Below are 22,688 nucleotides of genomic sequence, written 5' to 3'. Positions count from 1 at the left end.
AGAGACAATTTCAAGTGGATGATAGTATCATAACATAAGCAGTAAAGGAAAATTAAGTTCATTAATTATGATCCATGTGAATGGAGATTGGAGTTTCCAAGTTGACTTCGCCCTCTCCTCTCTTTCTTGTTAATGCAACTCTTTCCCTTACAATAAATGATGCTATCAAGATTGTCGATCTGTTTCATTTAAACAATATACACATCTACGCCACTATCACGTTGAAAAAAATTAATTATTACGTAATATGGGATTCACTTAAATCCTTCTTTTCTTATGTAACTTAAAAAAATTAATTCCAAGCAAAAGCAAGACATAACGATTTGTACATAAGTGTGGAAAGTGCAAGGGGCTCTTCAAAAAAGGACCTATTGTATTTATACAAAACAAATTAAGAACTGAAATAAATTAGATATGGTTGAATCAATGATTCTTTCCAGAAAAATGATCAAGCCCTCCTCCCCCACCGATATTAGTCGTCACAATCTTTCTTTCATTGATCATATAGCTAGTTCTGCATATGTTCCAGTTGCCGCCTTCTACTCCAAACCTGAAAATAACATAAGCCAGATTCTTGAAAACTCCCTTTCAAGAGTATTGTCCTCTTATTATCCCTTTGCCGGAATAATCATGGATAATAAATATGTCGACTGCAACGACACAGGTGCTGAGTTTCTCAATGTGCGAATCAGTTGTCCAATGTCTGAAATTCTCGACCACGCGTACAATGATGTTACTGATGTTGTCTTCCCACAATATTTGCCTTGGAGTAGTTACTCAAACGGAAGTTTATTGGTGGTCCAATTAAGCCATTTCGATTGTGGTGGAATAGCAGTCAGTGTATGCCTATCACACAAGATTGCTGATGGATATAGTCTTTGTAAATTCCTTAATGATTGGGCTGCTACAGCTCGACATGAGTCGGATTTCAAACCATCTACTCAATTTGATGCTTATTCTTTCTTCCCACTAATGGATGATCCTCCAGTTCTACGCGATATTGTGCGTGAACCTCAACGATGCGTATCTAGAATGTACCATTTCTCATCCTCTAGTTTGGGCAGACTCAAGGATATTGTTTCAACGAATTCACAAGTGCAGAATCCAACTCGCGTTGAAGTTGCCACAGCACTGCTTCATAAATTTGGAGCGGCAGTATCAATGGCGAATTTCGGCATGTTCCAACCATCTATATTGTCCCATTTAATGAGTTTTCGCCCACCATTGTCTCGGAACACCATTGGAAATGCTTGTTATTTCTTTGGATCAATAGCATCGACGGAAGATGAAATAGAATTGCCCCACTTCGTTGCTCAACTACGAAACGCTAAACAATATCTTCAAGACAAGTCGAAGGATCCAAATACGCTAGCCTCACATGTACTTGAAAATGTCAAAGAGCGTGCAAACAAATCAGAGAAGAGTACCAAATTTGATTTTTATATGTGCAGCAGCTTGTGCAATTTAGGAGTATATAAGATTGATTTTGGATGGGGTGAGCCCATAAGAGTGACACTTGCAAGAAATCCGATGAAGAACAACTTCATTTTCTTGGATTCTCCAAATGGAGACGGGATAAATGTGCTAATCACTTTGAGAGAAGCTGATATGTTAATATTTGAGAGTAACAAAGAGCTCCTAGAGTTTGCTTCTCCACTAGTTTAGTAACTCAATAAGTCTAGCGCCATATTTCTCTATGTGATCTTCATACAATACTAAGTGTGTTTTTATTTTTCTTGTATTTTGGGAAAGTTGTGCAATTGTTCAAGTTTTCGTTTCAATTCATTTGTCGTTATCAATATTGGACCTTTTTTAGCGTAGTGTAACGAGATACAATTAGAGTCACCACCCTCTAACCAAGGCATACAATATAGAGCCAGATCTCTCTATAACAATAGTATTACATAGCAATCATTCACTATAAAAGTCAAGTTTTCGTTGGAATCAATTTTCATGCTATGCTATAATATATGTTCTTTATAATAGCACTTCGTTATAACAATAAAAAAAATCGTAAATAAATAAGGCTGCTATAAAGAGGTTTGGATGTATACCTACGGAGAAGCAAATCTTGATTAAACTTATATTTGCTCAATGAATCCAATCCTCATGGTAAAACTTCATATGGGTTCGATGTACTTTTATCTTCAACGAGTGTTGAGTGGCCCAGTATTCAATTCGGGTCGAAGGAACTGACCTATTCTCCTTTAGCATAAGGAACCTTTGGCTTAACAGGAACAATAATCAGTAATTACAACAATAACTTCTTCAATCACCTAGCAACGATAAATATCCTTACTAGCAAGGAAGTGATTAAATATGATATGCTTCTCAAACCATTCACATTTTTTTTTATTTATAAAATTCCCAGTAGAGTCTTGGTTGTCATTGCATAACTCAAACCATTCACATCAAATGACATTCCCTTCGTTTAGGTAATTATAAGCTTAATATTAATGGAGCTTCATCAAAAGACAAAGAAGGTATCAACGGCGGCGTCACTAGAAACAGCAAAGCAGATTGGGTTGTCACGTGTGGTTATTCAACTTCGAGTTTGTAATACAAAAATTATTTTTCTATTTTTTATCACACAACTCATTCAACCTAAAGTTTATCACACAAAAGTCACTTCTTTTTTGTCACATAAAAGTCATCTAAGTTTAACTAAGTTAACTAAAAATAAATCCCACCTCAAGTTTTATATTTTATATCAAAAATTATGACATGACACTCCAAGATAGTTGGTTAGCTTAATAAACTATAGTATAAACGGTTTAATTTTAGAGACCTTCCCTATGTTTTCTCTTTGTAACACTAATCTCCTTTGTAGTTTACGAAATTATGCTTATTTTTTTGTTTTGATTATTTTGTAACAATTCAAAGGCATGAGACATATCAAACTTGTAATTTTGTGTTTGATATTGAATTGTTTGAAGCTGTAACAACGAATTTTCTACTAATTTAAAAGGTGATTATAAAATTCACTAAACACATGAGTGTATTTTTACTAAGGGAGAAATAGTCAAATCATATTTTTTTGCATTAATAATGAGTTAAAATATTATTACAAAGAAATCAAAACAAGAAAAGTAAACATAATATCATTGGAGATTAATTCCAAATGTTATTTATTTATTTATTCTGGAGTGCCATGTCATGTAAAAATTCAAGTGAAATTTGCTTTTAACTTGTAGTCAACGAGATATGCATGTCATGTTACCATGTAATTTTCATTTCTTATTTTTAATGACAACTCAAACTGTATAGAATATGTGCTATCAACTGCTGGAATATGTATTCTGATGAATAGGGATTCATCAAAATATTTGCTCTAATGTCGTGCTTATTACTCTATTTTGAACCTTCAGAGCACTTCTGGAGATATGTGGACTTTAACCCATTATTAATTCTTTTAGTGTGTGCACACGAAAAGAAGAAGATTCACATAATCTTTTTGAGCTGGAGATTACAAATTATTTGATTAATCAATTTAAACCTTTAAGTAAGCGGGGAGAAAAACAACTTGGCCAAATAGGCTCTTAGTAGGTGTTCAAATGTATTTGGCCTATTTTTAATGAGAAGTCAAACAGTATCGTGTGCTATCCACGGATGGAATGCGTATTCTTATGAATAGGGATTTGTCACTCCAAATTTGTGCTATTATTGGAACCTGCAGGGCATCTCCTAGAGATCTGCAAACTCTAAGACGCGAAACATAGAAGATTCACATAATCTTTTTGAGCTGGAAATTACAAAGTAAATTATTTGATTAATCTAGATAGTTAAATATCCTTCTCAAACTATTCACATCAAATGGCATTCCCTCCACTTAGGCCATGACAAAGAAGGTATATACGGCGTCTTTAAAAACAGAAAAGCAAATTTGGTTGTCGGCTTCTACGATGGTCAAATCAATACAAATCATTTAAGAACTGAACTGATCATGGCTTTATTAATTACGTGGTTTTGAAGATACCCCGTGATAGTTTGCCGGCAGGGGCGGATCCGGCCCTTCGATACCGGATTCAATTGATCCCAATAATTTCGTCGCAGAGTACAATTTACATATAAAATTTATTACAGTTGCAACAAATAGAAGATATGAACTCATAACTTTAAAAATATAATAATTTAATATTAAAAATCTTAAAGGTTAGACTCACCTCTATAATTGCCGGCCTCCCATTATTATTAACTTGTAGTCAACGGGAGATACATATTCATGTTACCGTGTGATTTTCATTTATTATTTTATGACAACTCAAACTTTATAGAGTATGTGCTATCTGTTGAAAATGTCAAAAGTCCCACATCGGTGGGTGACATATTTGGTTGAGATTTTTTTCCTATAAAAGGAGGCCTAATGTTTAGGATTTAAACACACCTCTCATTTGCCTTCTTATCTTCTTAAGGCATTTGTATCTTCTCTCTTTAGTATTATTTCACTTGTATTTTTGGAGTGGAATAAAATATTGGTTGTGTCCGAGAAAGTAGGCAAAATTGGCCGAATCTCGTAAATTCTGGTATTCATTTTATTGTTGCTTTATTATCTTATTTATTATTTGGTGGCTGTCATAATTTTTGGTATAGTAGTTGTGACTCATTCACACTATATACATTTGGCTTCCGCAACAATTGGTATCAGAGCCAAGGTACTGTCTAAGTATGCTCTGTGGTTGCAGCATAGTCTGATCTTCCGCATCAGAAAAGATTTATCTTGGTAACCGAGTCAAGATTCTATCTGAGTATGCTCTATGGCTGCAGCTTAGTCTGATCTTCCACACAAGAAAGGAAATAATCTTGATTTGAGTCGTCAACTATTAAATAATATTTGTGTCAAAAATGGGAGATAATAAACAAGAAGAATCTACATCAAGTGTCAATAATATGTCATCATTGGCATCATCGCTTATGACAAGAATTGTGTCAAATGCGAAATTTGCGGTAGAAATTTTTGACGGGTCAGGACATTTTGGGATGTGGCAAGGCGAGGTTCTAGATGTCCTTTTTCAACAAGGGCTAGATCTTGCTATTGAAGAAAAGAGACCAGATGTTATTGGAGAAGAAGATTGGAGAATTATCAACCGTGTTGCTTGCGATACCATTCGATCCTACCTTGCTAGAGAGCAGAAATATCCATACACGAAGGAAACTTCTGCAAGTAAATTATGGAAAGCATCGGAGGATAAAATTTTGAAGAAAAACAGTCAAAATAAATTGTACATGAAGAAGAGACTGTTTCGCTTCACCTATGTTCCTGGTACCACGATCAATGAACATATCACCAATTTTAATAAGTTGGTCACATATTTGCAACAATTTTTGCGGAAGCCAAATGTATATTGTGTGTTTAAATCCCAAACATTAGGCCTCCTTTTATAGAGAAATATTCCCTACCAAAAGGCTAAACCACCGATGTGGGATTTGACAAATTCAACAAATCTCCACCTTGGCAAAATTCCACATCTTCACTTTTCTCTCTATAACAAATTTTGGTTGTGTCTTCATCTTCAATCTTCAGTGTTCAACAATGTTGATCAAATCCAAACAATGTTGAAACTTGACCGTAGTCACCACCTTTGTCAGCATATCAGCAGGATTCTCCGTAGTATGAATTTTCTTCACTGTGACTCCACCTTCTTCTATGATTTCTCGTACGAAATGATACCGAACATCAATGTACTTCGTCCTTGCATGATAAACTTGGTTCTTCGCTGAAAAAGAATAGCACTTTAACTATCATAAAAAATTGTGATACTTTTTTGTCCAATGTCAAGCTCTTTTAGCAACCCCTGAAGCCAAATTGCCTCCTTCACAGCCTCTGTAATAGCCATGTACTCTGCCTCTGTTGTAGACAAAGCAACTGTTGACTGCAAAATAGACTTCCAACTAACTGGTGCCTTTGCAAAAGTAAACACATAACCAGTAGTTGATTTTCTTTTGTCAAGATCACCCGCAAAATCTGATTCACAATATCCAACTAGAGATTGATTGCCTTCCTGCTAAAAAATTAACCCAACATCTACAATATTATGAATATACCATAGAATCCACTTCACAGCTTGCCAATGCTCCTTTCCTGGATTATGCATATATCTTCTAATAACTCCAACAGCTTGTGAAATGTCAGGTCTCGTACAGACCATTGCATACATCAAGCTACCAACAACATTTACGTATGGTACCCTTGACATATACTCCTGTTCAGCTTCATCTTTTGGCGACATAGTAGTACTTAGCTTAAAATGGTGAGCAAGTGGAGTACTAACTGGCTTAGTCTTCTCATCTATGCCAAAACGTTATAGTACTCTTTTCAAATATTTCTTTTGAGATAAATAAAGTTTCTTTGAACGTCTATCTCTTATTATCTCCATGCCAAAAGTTTTCTTTGCCTCACCCAGATCCTTCATCTCGAACTCCTTCTTTAGTTGAATCTTCAACTTATCAATTTCTTTCGAATTCTTGGAAGCTTTGAACATATCATCAACATATAGGAGAAGATATACAAAGGAACCATCTTCAAGCTTGCGCAAATACACACAATGATCGTATTTGCTTCTCTCGTACCCTTGCCGCAACATAAACTTGTCAAATCGCTTGTACCATGGTGCAACTTTTGATGATGGTGACTTGGCCTTGATGTTGTTGGGGTCACTTCCCGATGAGTACGAGCATCTTGAAACTACTCTACTCCATGGAAATGACGAAATTTCTCTTAGAGAAGTTTGTTCGGCTTTGTACAGCTATGAACAAAGAATGAGAGAAAAATAGAAGGGCGGAGAAGGAGAAACACTGGTTGTGAGGGGTCGTCCTCAAAATCAAACGAGGACAAAGAAAGGAAGATCCAAGTCAAGATCTAGACCCAGCAAAGATGAATGTGCCTTTTGTCGAGAAAAGGGACACTGGAAGAAAGACTATCCGAAGTTGAAGAATAAGGCCAAACATAATAATGGAAAGATCATTATGGATTCAAATATAGCTGATGGTGATGATTCAGACTTCTCATTAGTTACAATAGAGCCATCAACATTATCAGACATATGATTGATGGACTCGGCTTGTAGCTATCATATGTGTCCCAACAGAGACTGGTTCGTGGATTTTCAAGAAGGAGAATATGGAGTCGTCTACACAGCGGATAACAACCCTCTTACCTCATATGGCATTGGTTTAATACGATTAAGGAACCATGATGGAATGATCAGAACATTAACAAATGTTCGATATGTACAAGGTTTGAAGAAAAATCTCATCTCTGTGGGAGCCCTAAAATCAAAAGGGTTCAAAATCATTGCAGAAAATGGAGTGATGAGAGTATGCTCTGGTGCACTAGTGGTAATGAAGGCCAATCAGAAGAACAATAACATGTACCATTATCGCGGTAGTACAGTTATTGGGACAATGACAGTAACATCCAGTAACGAAAAAGAGGCAGAAGCAACCAGGCTATGGCACATGCACTTGGGATATGCTGGAGGAAAATTCTTGAAAACTTTATCAGATCAAGGATTGTTAAAAGGAGTAAAGGCTTGCAACTTGGAGTTTTGCGAGCATTATGTCAAAGGGAAATAGACAAGGGTTAAATTTGGTACAGCGATCCATAATACTAAAGGCATTTTAGATTATGTACACTTTGATGTTTGGGGTCTTTCCAAAACACCTTCATTGGGTGGGAAACACTATTTTGTAATCTTTATTGATGATTTTTCCCGAAGAGTGTGGGTGTATACAATGAAGAGCAAAGATGAAGTTTTGGAAATTTTTCTCAAATGGAAAATGATTGTGGAGAATCAAACAGAGGATCAAGTGTGTTCGCACAGACAATTGAGGTGAATACAAAAATGATCATTTTAATAAGGTCTGTGAAAATGATGGCATCGTCCGACACTTCACTGTCAGACATACACCACAACAGAATGGAGTGACAGAAAATATGAACCGGACCTTGCTGGAAAAGGTACGGTGTATGTTGTCCAATGCTGGCTTGGGCAAAGAATTTTGGGCTGAGGCAGTTACATATACATGTCACCTCATTAATCGTCTACCATCTACTACTATTGATGGCAAGACACCATTTGAAAAATGGTATGGAAAACCTGCTGTAGATTATGACTCTTTGTACGTGTTTGGCTCAATTGCATACTATCATGTGAAAGAGTCAAATTTGGATCCAAGAGCAAAGAAGGCTATTTTTATAGGGATTACTTCTGGAGTCAAAGGATATCGTTTATGGTGTCCTATGACAAAGAAAGTAATATTCAGTAAGGATGTTATCTTTGATGAATCTGCTATGGTAAATAAGGTAACAAAAGATACCAAACAAAATGAGGGTGCTTATAAGCAGGTGGAGTTTGAGGGAAAATTTATTTTTCCTACACAAGAAGCAGAGGAGGAAACACATGAAGATTATCCTTTGGAAGAAGAGCCAGTAGAGAGGGAGATTCCAACTCAGGAACCTCAACAACAACTTGAATCAATAGCAACCAGCAGACCAAAAAGGACAATAACAAAACATGTTCGTCTTATAGAGACGATTGCTTGTGCCACCTCAATTGTAGCCGATGATGTTCCTACCACTTATAAAGATGCAGTCCAAAGTTCAGAAGAAGATAAGTGGAGGATTGCCATGAATGATGAAAGATAGTCCCTTCATCAGAATCATACATGGAGATTGGCCAATCTCCCGAAGGGAAAGAAAGCAATTGGGTGCAAATGGGTATTTGCAAAGAAAGAAGGATTTCCTAACCAAGAAGATGTTCGCTACAAAGCAAGATTGGTGGCCAAAGGATATGCTCAAAAGGAGGGAATTTATCACAATGAAGTGTTCTCTCCAGTTGTAAAACATTCCTCTACTAAAATTATATTGGCTTTGGTAGCACAGTTGGATTTGGAACTAGTTCAGATGGACGTAAAAACTGCGTTTTTACATGGAAACTTGGAGGAGGAAATCTACATGACTCAGCCAAAAGGATTCAAAGTTGCTGGAAAGGAAAATATGGTGTGCAAACTTGAAAAATCGTTATACGGATTGAAACAATCTTCTAGACAACGGTACAAACGATTTGACAAGTTTATGTTGCGGCAAGGGTACAAGAAAAGCAAATACGATCATTGTGTGTATTTGCGCAAGCTTAAAGATGGTTCCTTTATATATCTTCTCCTATATGTTGATGATATGTTAATAGCTTCCAAGAATTCGAAAGAAATTGATAAGCTGAAGATTCAACTAAAGAAGGAGTTCGAGATGAAGGATCTGGGTGAGGTAAAGAAAATTCTTGGCATGGAGATAATAAGAGATAGACGTTCAAAGAAACTCAGTTTATCTTAGAAAGAATATTTGAAAAGAGTACTACTATGTCGCCAAAAGATGAAGCTGAACAAGAGTATGTGTCAAGGGTACCATACGTAAATGTTGTTGGTAGCTTGATGTATGCAATGGTCTGTACGAGATCTGACATTTCACAAGCTGTTGGAGTTATTAGCAGATATATGCATAATCCAGGAAAGGAGCATTGACAAGCTGTAAAGTGGATTCTACGGTATATTCATAATACTGTAGATGTTGGGTTAGTTTTTGAGCAGGAAGGCAATCAATCTGTAGTTGGATATTGTGACTCAGATTTTGCGGGTGATCTGGACAAATGAAGATCAACTACTGGTTATGTGTTTACTTTTTCAAAAGGCACCAGTTAGTTGGAAGTCTACTTTGCAGTCAACAGTTGCTTTGTCTACAATAGAGACAGAGTACATGACTATTACAGAAGCTGTGAAGGAAGCAATTTGACTTCAGGGATTGCTAAAGGAGCTTGGTATTGGAAAAAAAAAGTATCACAATTTTTTGTGATAGTCAAAGTGATATTCATTAGCGAAGAACCAAGTTTATCATGCCAGGACAAAGCACATTGATGTTCGGTATCATTTCGTACGAGAAATCATAGAAGAAGGTGGAGTCACGATGAAGAAAATTCATACTACGGAGAATCCTGCTGATATGCTGACAAAGGTGATGACTGCGGTCAAGTTTCAACATTGTTTGGATTTGATCAACATTGTTGAACACTGAAGATTGAAGATGAAGACACAACCAAAAATTTTTATTGGGAGAAAATTGAAGATGTGGAATTTTGCCAAGGTGGAGATTTGTTGAAAATGTCAAAAGTCCCACATCGGTGGGTGACATATTTGGTTGGGATGTTTTCCCTATAAAAAGAGGCCTAATGTTTAGGATTTAAACACACATCTCATTTGCTTTCTTATCTTCTTAAGGCATTTGTATCTTCTCACTTTAGTATTATTTCACTTGTATTTTTGGAGTGGAATAAAATATTGGTTGTGTCCGAGGAAGTAGGCAAAATTAGCTGAATCTCGTAAATTCTGGTGTTCATTTTATTGTTGCTTTATTATCTTATTTATTATTTGGCGGCTGTCATAATTTTTGAAATAGTAGTTGTGACTCATTCACACTATATACATTTGGCTTCCACAACACTACCTACGGCTAGAATGCGTATTCTGATGAATAGGGATTCATCTAAATATTTGCTCTAATGTCGTGCTTATTACTCTATTTTGAACCTCTACTGGAGATATGCGATCTGTTAATCCATTATATTATTCAAGTGTGTGCATACCGAAACGAAGAAGATTCACATAATCTTTTTGAGCCGGAGATTACTAATTTTTTGATTAATAGATTGATATCTTTAAGTAATCGGGAAAAAATCCATTCCAGTTGGGCCATGATTTAAATAATGAAAGGGGATACAGATTATGGCTGTCCAACGGGACGGAATGTGACCAAATTAACGGGACGGCACGGGACGACATTTAAGCGGGATGGTAGCGGGACGGGACGAAACGGGACGGGACAAACGGGATGAAACGGTCGGCCCATTCCATCCCGCTAACAAACAGGATGGGATGAGACGGAATGAGACGGGACGGGACGGGTTCGCGAGTCTTAAGTGTAGTTTTTTTTAATAAAAAAAACGTCTAATTTTTTGAAAATGACTAAGTTTTAAAAGTTTACAATGGCTAGTTTTTTTGACTTATTTAATAAACTTAAATGTTAAAAAGAAAATTAGAAAACTAAGTAAAGAATTATAAAATATTAAAACAATAGACTTGTAATGAAATATTCTAGTAATTGTAAATTTAAAATAGAGTTATAATTTTTTTAATATAATTTCAAGGTATTAAGTAACTAAGACAATTCATAAAAAAAAAATTCAACGCTTAGAGCCTGTTATTTTATTAATAGAACTTTAAAATCTCACATACGAATATAATTCTTTTGAAGAGCACCTATTCTACACAGCCATCTTCTAGGAAGGTTTCTGTTTGAATTAGGCCTCTATGATCTCCGATTTAAAATATTGTTGCGCTAAAAGCATTCTACGATGCTAAGAATCAAGTTCATCATCAATAGAGGAATCAAAACATGTTATATAATTCATATTTTCCTATAGAACTTCTACTCTAGACTTAGAAGTAGAAGGAGCAGTTTCACCACCTGTTATTTCCATAGATTTATATTTATCAAACATTGATCTAGATTCTAGCACAAGAATATATGTTAGCTTGGAAGTCTTCGAGAGATGGTTGTTCATTTTCTTGAATTGCTAAATTTTGATATATTTCGAACAAGTCCCTTTGTACCTCTTATTTTTAAATATGGTTTAAGTATTGTAGAAATTAAATAAACTTGGGGAATAGAGAAAAAATACATTTTAAATTTTGCAATCATTTCATTAATGGCCGGTGCATAAGTTGAATTTGTTTTATACTTACCAAATACAACAAAAATTCCACAAATATACTATAAAAACTCGCGGGACAGGCAGGACAGATGGGACGAGACGGAATGGGATGGGACGGGACAAGCGGGACGAGACGAAACGGGACGAAATGAGACGGGACGAAATGGTTGTCCCGTTTAACATTGACCCATCCCTCTTAAAATAAAGTGGGACGGGACGGGACGGGACGCGGGACGAAATCGGGACGGGCCGGGACCTGGACGCGCCGTCCCGTCCTGTTGGACAGCCATAATACAGATCGATACAATTTCAATAATTTTGAGTCAACGATTGAGAAGTTCTCTACACGTCTCACTTTCAGTTTTGCTCTTTTTTGATAAAACACTCAAAGAATTATACATATTTTATCTTCAGGTTGTGGAGAAGTAGCGGAGAGCTTCTTCTAAAATAATCAGAGTAAATAAGAACGACAAAGAGAATGCTAGAAGCTGATGTGAATTAAATAAATAGCAAATCTAAATCTACAGATCAGATTGTTGGTTAATCCATCAGCAGAATATTAATTAAATCTTATACTTCTATGCTGATTATTTAATCAACGTATATTTCATGTCTCTCACTTTATATTTATATACATATATCCACAAGACACAGCTCTTTTTAAAAACGTCAGGGCGGCTCAAGTATATACGAGGCGTAAAACTAAAATTTATTATGAGATTTAAATTTTTAAAAGAAAGTTATACGATATGGTTTTATTTAAAGTCTATTTTTCTAGCTTTCTGAGATACAAAATGTTAATAATCTTTCAATAGTCGATTTTCCCTAATAAGTCATTTTTAATTGATAATATAGCCAACTCATATGATCTTTCTTGAGATATTGTTAATTTTAGATAAGATTTTATAGAGGAATAGAAGTATAGAATTATTGGAAGCTTAAATTTCTTGGAGAAAGAAGGTGAGTAAGAATATTAAAGAGAAAGATAGAAAATATGTAGGGTTTTTGAAATACGAAGAGATCGGGAAAAGAAAGATTGACTTGGACAAAGAAAGGAAGAGTAAATTTTTTACACGTTATCTAATGAAGGAGTAAGAAGTGAAAAATTGAAATGTTGGGAAAGCTATTCATCTACCCATGTTTAAGTAAGTCAAATTATTACTTTATTTATGTATCTAAAGAATTTTCTTTCTTTTTATATTAAAAACTCTACTTTTGTATTAAAAGTACTAAATATATTTTTTAAATACCTATAAACTTATTACTTTTTTAAAAAAGGGCCCTAAAATTTGGGGGCCTAAGGCACAAGCCTTACTACTCAACACATTGAGCCGGCCTGGTCCAGAGACACTAAGGAAAAATTAAAGTTTTGATTTATTACTCCCTCCGGGCTCCGGTCCATTTTAAATTATTTTTTTTGGCTCTTTTCACACATATTAACCAAATTTCCCTTTTAACATTAATTAACAATGAAATTGACCATATTAACCTTAATTTGCTCATTGAAAATATAACAAACTACTCATACGCTTTTTATTCCAAAGATAACTTTGGAAAAAAGAAATTAATTTCTTCTTGATATCTGAAAAAACAAATATTGTGGACTACGAAAAAAGCCAAAATATCGCTTAAAGTGGGGACTAGAGAGAGTATTAAAAGATAAAAAGAACATCATAATGGTGCACCATCTCCCGTAGACTAATAGAGAGAAAAACAAACACTTGATACATCACTATAATATATAAGCAGATGAAAGTACTTAATGTTTGTATAATTGAGTGCAACGACCTAACAGACAAAAATAACCAGAAATTTAACTAAAGTAATTAGCCATGGAAGGAAAGATTGAGATAGTTTCTGTGGAGCTCGTTAAACCTCTTTCTCCTACTCCCAATCACCTTAGATGCTTCGAATTTTCTCTTCTGGACCAAATGGCTGTAGACATGTCTGTTCCCTTAGATCTCTTCTATCCTCCTCCCTTACATAGCGTCGAATCATCAAGATTACTCCTTTTGAAGAAATCTTTGTCTGAAATTCTTGTTTTACCCTTTTGCTGGCGCGAATTAAGGATAACTCAGTTGAATGCAACGACGATGGAGTACCTTTTTACGAGGCTTTTGCTCATAACTATCGATTGGAAAATGTTCTTAGAAAGCCTGCATATGTCAACCAAAAGTTCCTCCCAACTACTGTAGAAGAGGGATCATTGATGCCTGATTCAGCCTTATATCCCCTACTTGTTCAAGTCACTATTTTTGAGTGCGGAGGTATGGCTATTGGTATACGTGCTTCTCACAAAGTTGCTGATTGTGCCACATTGTGCACTCTCATCAATGCCTGGTCAACAATTGCTCGAGGTAACATTGAAGTCGTTGTGCCAGAATTCGTTGCGGCTGCAAAATTCCCCATGTTCAATCCAAGCCTATGAAATTTGACGTACCCAAAGATCTTTTTGATAAGAAACTTGTCGCTAAATTTATTGCCTTTGATGCTTCTACTATAACATCCCTCAAGGCTAAGGTTGTCAGTGATTCTGTACAAATGCCTACTCGCGTTGAAGTTGTATCAGCTGTGATATGGAAATGTGCCATGGTCGCTTCAGGGAACGAGACAAGGTTATCCAAATTGGTGCACAACGTAAATATACGAAAGCGTCTTGTCCCTCCACTGCCAAACCATTGTGTAGGAAACGTTGTTACACCTGCCACAGCATGTAAAGGCTAGAATGATGGCTCTGACTTGCCCACTTTGGCCACTTGTATAAGAAGAGTATTATCAGAAATAAGTTCCACATATATGGATTATAAACAGAGTCGAGATGAGGCAATATTGGCTATTCCCTATGACAGCGCAGAGTTCTTTGCAGCATGTTCCCGAGGCGAGATAGATATACATACTATTAGTTTGTGTAGCTACCAATTTTACGATGTTGATTTTGGCTGGGGAAAACCTTCATGGGTAAGCTTAATTCGATCTTTTGGCGTAGGTACTGTTATATTGATGGATTCAAGAGATAGTGGCGGAGTAGACGCATGGGTATACTTGAAAGACAAAGACAATATGTTAGTTTTTGAGCAAGAGCTGCAGCTACTAGCATTTGGATCTGCCAAATAATTGAAGAGCTTGCTGCATCAACTTAAATTGTTATTGCTTTAGTTCCTTTGTTGTTTCTGTTTATGGGTGGCATTCGTATTTGTGTTTCCGGTTTTTATATTTTGTGCATGTCTTTTGGATATACTAGTCTATAGTACGTGTGTGTATCAATATCTAGGAATATAAAGTTTAAAAAATTACATGAAATCTGGAGATTGATTTGCAAATTATTTTATTAATAGATTGAAATCTGTAAGTAAGCGGGGAGAAAATTCCATTCCAGTTGGCCATGCTTCAAATTATAAAAGCAGATACAGATCAAGACAGTTTCAATAACTTTGAGTCAACGATATATGTACTTTCCGTAAATTTCAATTTTTTTTTTTTTTGGTGAAACAGAAAGATTTAATTCACAAATAAACAAAGCTCTTTACAATTTTCCCCTCATTCCCCGTATTTGCCTCTATCTTTCTATATCATTCCTATACTTTCCTTTACTCATTTTTCAAAATTTCCTATACAGTTTATCTATCCATTCTCTCTCCTTTCTACTGCATTTTTTTGTTTAACATGGGTACTATTCTAGCCTTACATTCTTGCTGTATTTGTACACATATGCTTCTTGGTGATGGTCAACTTTGATTCCATAGCGCTTCATTTCTAGCCCACCATATCTTGTATATTAGTGCTGCAATCACTGATGTAGCAAACACTACTAGAATTCTGGGAAAAAGAGACCGCAAAAAGCGATCAACTTTGGTCGCTTTTTGGCTAAATAGTGACCAAAATGCGACCAAAAGTGCCTGGTAGCTATATTGATGGTCCTTTTTATTTAGGGACCAAAGTTGGTCGCTAATTAGCGACCAACTTTGATCTCTAAGCTAAATGGACCCATTTTTCCGGATATTGACTATAGAGACCAACTTTGGTCGCTTTATTAATTTAATAATATAAATTTAGCGACCAAAGTTGGTCTCTAAATAAAAATACATTATTTATTTATTTATTATTAATCACTAAAAAGCGATCAACTTTGGTCTCTAAACCAAATATTATATTTTAAAATCTGGAAACTAGAGACCAATTTTGGTCGCTTTTGTATTCAATTATTTATTTATTTTATTAAACTAGCGACCAACTTTGGTCCCTAAATACATGGATTTAATTTAATTTTTAAATATTAGCGACCAAGTTTGGTCGCTTTTTGTAGAAATCTGGGTAAATAGCGACCAAAGTTGGTCGCTATTCTCCAGAAAATTATTTTTTTTAACATGAAAAGCGACCAAGTAGAGACCAACTTTGGTCGCTTTTCTGTGTATTATTTTGGCAGAAACTGTCTGTTTTTGCAGCTACACCACCTGCAAGCCATACCAATTTCCTAAATAGGCATTTTATGCCAACAACAACAACAATAAAAAGCAATTAAAAGCAACAAAGAATAAAGTTCAATAGAACTAACACATTAAGCTAACAAAACTAAGTTAACGCTTATTACAAGTCCATTCGAACTAAAGAGAACTAACACAATAGTAAATTGGTATGTAAATTAGTTCTAACACAATAGAACTAACACAATGTAAATTAGTTCTAACACAATAGTATATAAAGTACTGAAGGAGTGTTCTTTCATCATCCTCGTCTGCAAGTTGGATTGCCTCGCTCGGTTCATTAGGTGATTGACTGCGTATGAATTCCACCACGTCAGATGTGAAGCGAATTGAACCTATATGAAAAATTATATTGAATTAGTATTTCAAAATTTATATAAAAGCAAATCAAAATATTTAATGAAAAGTAAAAAACTTACATGTATGTAGTCGAGGCTCGACCCTCCTTTCTGAATCAGTCTCTTTCTTCTTCTTTACAATACAAGTTTCATTGAATAGCTCATCTTGCTTCATTGGCATCATAAAGTTGTCTGGTGGCTTTGGTGATTATCCTCGTGGTACTATTACTCGAGATGAACTTTGATACAGAGAATAACTTGGATACGGTACATGACGGAGTGTGTCTTTGATCAATTGTTTATCTCATTAGCTACAATGATAATAAGAAGGCAATGACATGTGTTTCAAAAAAGTGATGGTGTAGGTAGGATTTAACATTTCCTAAGTAGATAAAAGAGGTTATAGAGGAATTTTGTACTTCATTTTCCATGAGGAAAAGAAGTTTGATTGAGAGTGACAAGGTTGATGAAGACGGATGGTTTTCCGTTGGTCGTTGCAGTTCCCATAAAACGTGGATCATAAGATTTATGATGATAAAGATTATAGGAAGTTGTGTGCTCAACTTTCTGTAATGACCCGAACCATTGTTTCCTGTATTTTCGTCTCGTATTCCTCGTTAAATGCTTATTCAAGTTTAAATATGTGTACTTGGTGAATTTGAGTCAATTCGGATCAAGTTTGGTATGAAATGGGACAATTAGTCTCTTTAAGGAAGAATTAGTTTGGAAAAGTCAACCGGACGTTGACTTGTGAGTTAGAGGGCTCGGAATTGAATTCCGATGATTCGGTTAGTTTCGAGGGATGATTTAAGGCCTAGGAGCGCAATCAGGATTAATTTTGGAGGTCCGGTGAAGAAATTAGCTCATTTTGGCGAAGTTAGTATTTTGGCGATTTCCGGTTGATAGGTGAAATTTTGATCCGACGGTCGGAATGGAGTTCCGAGAATTTTTGTAGCTTCGTTATGCTGTTTTGGATATGTGTGCAAAATTTCAAGTCATTCGGACATATTTTGGTCGAGTTTTGATCGAAAGCGCGTTTTGGAAGTTTTAAAGGAACTTAGACTTGAATTCGGTGTAATTCGATAATTTTGGTATTAGTCGAGGTGTTTTGATAATTGGAACAAGTTTGAATAATATTATAAGATGTATTGGTATTTTTGGTTGAGGTCCCGAGGACCTCGGGATGATTTCGGATGGCTAACGGGAACTTTTGAAGTTGGAAATTTCATAATAGACGAAAGTTGTAAATGAGTGCGCACAAGGCCTCACTTTGAACGATAATATCTCTTGTTATATAAGGATTTGTGTGAGCTACAACCTATTGCCCTTTGAGTCTAGTTTCCAACGCAACAAACCGTTCGTCATTTGGAAGTGTATACAGGAAGTTATCACCATTTCACTGGTCAGGTGTCAGAGCGCGCGAAGTATCGCACGAAGTCGCGCATTTCGCGCGTCTGAGGCAGAATGCTCAGCAAAACGCGCGAACAAACGCGCGAACAACACGCGAACTACGCGACTGAAGGTTTTTAAGTACTCTAAAGACCGGAAATGAAAGGAATTGAGTCATTTCTCAAGCTTAGGGCTTCCTCTATACCCCCAATTCGACCAAGGCACCTAATTGCACTCCTAAGGTAAGATTTTTGGAGTATTTTGAGTTGATTACTACTCCCAAACACTTATATTAACATGGATTGATCTTAAAAATCCTTAGATTTTCAAGAAATTCCTTCAAGAACTCAAAGAAGGGTTTTGCAAGGTTTCTTCCAAAAGGTAAATCCTACACCTTAGACTCACATATATGGATATATTATGGAAATATGAGTATGATCAAGTATTACAACTTATTGTATGGTGGTTGGAAGCCATAAATTCCCTATTTAAATACATGAACATGGTAGGGATTTAGAGGTGTTTATTTGATGGAATTTTTGTTGGTTTGGGTGTGAATGGTTGATCACACATGTGATGTTAGGAGTATAAATTGTTAAAGAATAATAGTGTGATGAATTGTTGGTTAATGGTGATAGTTGGAGGAACCAATGCTATAGTTAAGAGGTGTAAATATTTATACCTACAAGATGTTTGATAATATGCCTAAATGGCATAATTTATGGGATCTAGTACTAATATTGGCCATATTGAGTGTTATATTGTAGATTGAAGTTACATAACTGTATGAGATCATTATAGTATCATTAAGGGGCGAATTTCAGATATGTATGGTTAAAACCCCGTCTTTTAGAAATCGAACTTCATCGAGGTTTGTGTGATTTTTGGCAGATTCGTCACACGAGGAGGCCAATTAGAGAGGCAAGGGCATAGCGAGCTAGAGGTGAGTAATAAATGTAAATGCTGTTCTGAGGGTTTCAAACCCCAGACTTTCACATCGTAACGCTATATTGAGGCGTGACACGCACTCCATGGAGAGTGCGGGGTCAGATACTACTAGGGATTGTGACTTGGTCCACCCCATGTGATGTTTATACTATACTGGTGATTGATACACATGCTTCATTGATATTACTGGGCTTGATGCCATGTTTGGGGCCTTGTGCCGATTTGTAAAATCCTTCGAGGATTGATGTTACTGCTTAGCATGATTTGCATATCATTTAATTTCAGTCCAAGGTTTTAAATGCTGTTTTGTAAACTCAGCCATAATTCTAAGTGTTGAAAACTTAAATGATATTTTTAAATGTATTCCGGGCTGGGAACTTCTGTTTTGTAAATGCCCAAGGGGCTTATTATATTATTTTCTGGACTGATTATAAAGCTACTTGAAATAGTGGTAACAATGACACTGTGTGATATACTTGATACAGTGGTAACAATGACACTGTGTGATATACTTGAAATAGTGGTAACAATGACACTGGATGATATACTTGAACAGTGGTAACAATGGTACTGTATGATATAAATTGGTCAGGTAACAATGGCTGACCGGTCAGGTAACAATGACTGACCAAGATATTGCGCTTGGGCTGTAGGAGCCCCTCCGAAGTCTGTACACACCCCCAGTGAGCGCCGTCGACGATAAATAAATAGGGATGGCTCGGGCTGCACGCCGCAGTGGGTACGGGAATGTACCATCATATGCATTGCATTGTATTCATGTATTTGTATCTATACTGTTGTTTAGCTGCTCAGTTCCATATGTTGCTGCATATTTGGATTTTAGCTTACTTTGTGTATTTACTAGGTTTTCTTATCTTCGGACTATAGTTACTTTTATTACTCACTGGGTCGGAGTACTCACATTACTCCCTACACCATGTGTGCAGATACAGGCAGAGCTGAGTTCGCTCATGAGCGCTGATTCTTTCCAGGCCAGGCGGTGACTAGGGGTAACGAGGTAGCTGTTGACGTCCGCAGCCCCGTTTTCTCTCTTATCTTTGTTATTTATGATAATTTCAGACTTTGTAAAATATTAGTAAACTCTGTAGTAGCTCATGACTTGTGACACCCCGATTTCGGACTGAGTTGGGATGGTTTTCCTTGTTCTATCACGTTTATTTCGCATTTAAGATTATATTGCCCATGATTTAGACTTATTCCTGCTAAGTAATTATAAAGAGATGTACTGTTTTGTTGATTGGCTGGCCTTGTCCTCACGAGAGGCGCCATCACTACCGGGTTGGGATTTTGGGTCGTGACAAGTTGGTATCAGAGCCTAGGTTACTTGGTCTCACGAGTCATGAGCCGGTTTAGTAGAGTCTCACGGATTGGTACGGAGACGTCTGTATTTATCCTCGAGAGGCTGCAGAACCTTTAGGAAAAACTTCATATTCTTAAATTCTTATCGTGCGTCCTTGATTCAGCTTGAAAAAGTATCTTTTACAATTCCTTCCACGTATTCGTATACGCGAACGAATGCTCAGTATTAGATGTGCCTTGATGGATTGTAATTCCCCGATCGAAGGGCGAGACGGGTCGTTTTAAGTTTGATGTTAGGCCAGTCTGGAGGACTTAAGGCCGGATCTTTGCCAATGGCTTTAGCACCGAGGTGCTTATTGTGTGAGCAAGTATTTTGAACTTATATGTTCGGTATTGCCTCTATTAGTGGGAATCATGGCTGGATAGCTACGTGAGGAGTATGATAGTACTGCGATATGTATCTATATGACTTGGAAGTGACGAGGAAGGTCTACTAGATGAGAGATGAACTATTGAGTGTATGATTTCCATTGTGATAGGATGTGTATTCCCAAGTTATGTGTGCGTGAAAGATCTTTTTATGTCTCCTATTTGGAGTGAAGTAAATTTCATGTTATAGTATGAGTTTAGACTCAGGAAGATTAAGTGATTGTGTAATGTGTATGGCAGTGGAAGGTATACAAAAAATATTAACTAAAGGTAAAACTAGTGGGTAATTGGCTTATGAGGGGAATCTATTTGTCATACTAGTTAGATAAGTCTGGGAGCTGAGATCGCTTCTGTAAATGTATTATGACGAAATCATTGAGTCAAGGAGACCACCTTGAGGGTCGAAAACATTAAAGAAAGAATATGTTCTTACTCGGTTGAATAGCCCAATAATGGAGGATTGCAAGGTATTTTCTATGTGTTATGATTCAAATAGGTGCAACGCATGTCCATGTATCAATTTTGATAATATAATACATGTAATATTGAGATTAATGTTGTTGATATACATTGTGATGCTTTGTCAAGTTGTGGACGTGTTGTTAGGATGGTTTGGTGATTCTCTGGCAGGTGGATAGACCCAATTACAAAGGAGACTCTGCTGAAATTTTTGAAAAATTTGGGACTTAGTAAAAATTTGGTCCCCTAGAGAGTAGGCTTAACTATTATATGAGTGAATACAAGAAAACGCGGAAGAGTTAAAATTTCAGATGAATTGTGTTTCCACAAGCTTATGAAGGAGTGAGTTTAATCTCACTATGGTATTATCTCAGTCTGCCACACAGATGCCTCTGTCTTATTTGATCTGGAATCCACCTATTCTTATGTGTCTTTATATTTTGCCCGTCATTTGAGTATGCCCTGGGAGTCTCTTATTTTACCTGTTCATGTGTCTACCCCGGTGGGCGATACTATTGTTAGGGACCGTGTGTATCGGTCATGTGCTGTGATTATTGGGGGTCTGGAGACCCGAGTTGATCTACTGCTGTTAAGCATGGTAGATTTTTATATTATTTTGGGCATGGATTGGTTATCTCCATATCATGCTATTATAGACTGTCATGCTAAGACAGTTACTTTGGCTATTCCGGGTGTTCCGAGGATCGAGTGGCGTGGCATGACTGATTATGACTCTAGTAGAGTAATTTCTTTCTTGAAAGCCCAGCGTATGGTTGGGGAGGGTTATCTATCATATCTGGCTTTTGTGCGGGATGTTGGAGCTGAGACTCCTTGTATTGATTCTGTCCCAGTTGTGAGGGACTTTCCTAATGTATTTCCTGCAGACCTGCTGGGCATGCCACCGGACAGGGATATTGATTTTGGCATTGACTTAGTGTCGGGCACTCAACCCATTTCTATTCCGCCATATCGTATGGCACCAGTAGAGCTGAAAGAATTGAAGGAACAACTTCAGGAACTCTTAGATAAGGGGTTCATTCGGCCTAGCGTGTCCCCGTGGGGTGCACCTATTTTATTTGTGAAGAAGAAAGATGGCACAATGAGAATGTGCATTGATTATAGGCAGTTGAATAAGGTAACAGTGAAGAACAAGTATCCTTTGCCTCACATTGATGACTTATTTGATCAGCTTCAGGGAGCGAGGGTATTTTCTAAAATTGATCTCCGTTCGGGCTATCACCAATTGAAAATCAAGGAGTCGGATATTCCCAAGACTGCTCTCAGGACTAGATATGGTCACTATGAATTTTTGGTTGTCTTTCGGGTTGACCAATGCCCCAGCAGCGTTCATGCATTTGATGAACAGTGTATTTCAGCCTTATCTGGATGCATTTGTTATTGTATTCATTGATGATATCCTGGTGTATTCGCGTAGCCAGGAGGAGCATGCCCAGCATTTGCGTGTAGTGTTGCAGAGATTGAGAGAGAAGAAGCTTTATGCCAAATTCTCCAAATGTGAATTTTGGCTAAGTTCTGTGGCATTTTTGGGACACATAGTGTCCAGC

At 36.6% G+C, this 22,688-nt stretch overlaps 1 protein-coding gene and 1 pseudogene across 1 annotated transcript; both read left to right on the top strand.

The window, feature by feature from the left end:
* Positions 1-315: 315 nt before the first annotated feature.
* Positions 316-1,868, top strand: LOC107831589 (acylsugar acyltransferase 3-like). Its single transcript, XM_016659374.2, has one exon. It carries the CDS (start codon positions 415-417, stop codon positions 1,663-1,665), a length of 1,251 nt encoding a protein of 416 aa, XP_016514860.1. The 5' UTR covers positions 316-414; the 3' UTR covers positions 1,666-1,868.
* Positions 1,869-13,470: 11,602 nt separating this feature from the next.
* LOC107831590 (limonoid 7-O-acetyltransferse-like) lies at positions 13,471-15,060 on the top strand (annotated as a pseudogene).
* Positions 15,061-22,688: the final 7,628 nt, after the last annotated feature.

The sequence above is a fragment of the Nicotiana tabacum genome, chromosome 5, assembly GCF_000715075.1.
Source record: "Nicotiana tabacum cultivar K326 chromosome 5, ASM71507v2, whole genome shotgun sequence".
Taxonomy (NCBI): domain Eukaryota; kingdom Viridiplantae; phylum Streptophyta; class Magnoliopsida; order Solanales; family Solanaceae; genus Nicotiana; species Nicotiana tabacum.
Note: the sequence above shows the minus strand (reverse complement) of the source record. Positions and strands in the feature narration are given on the sequence as shown.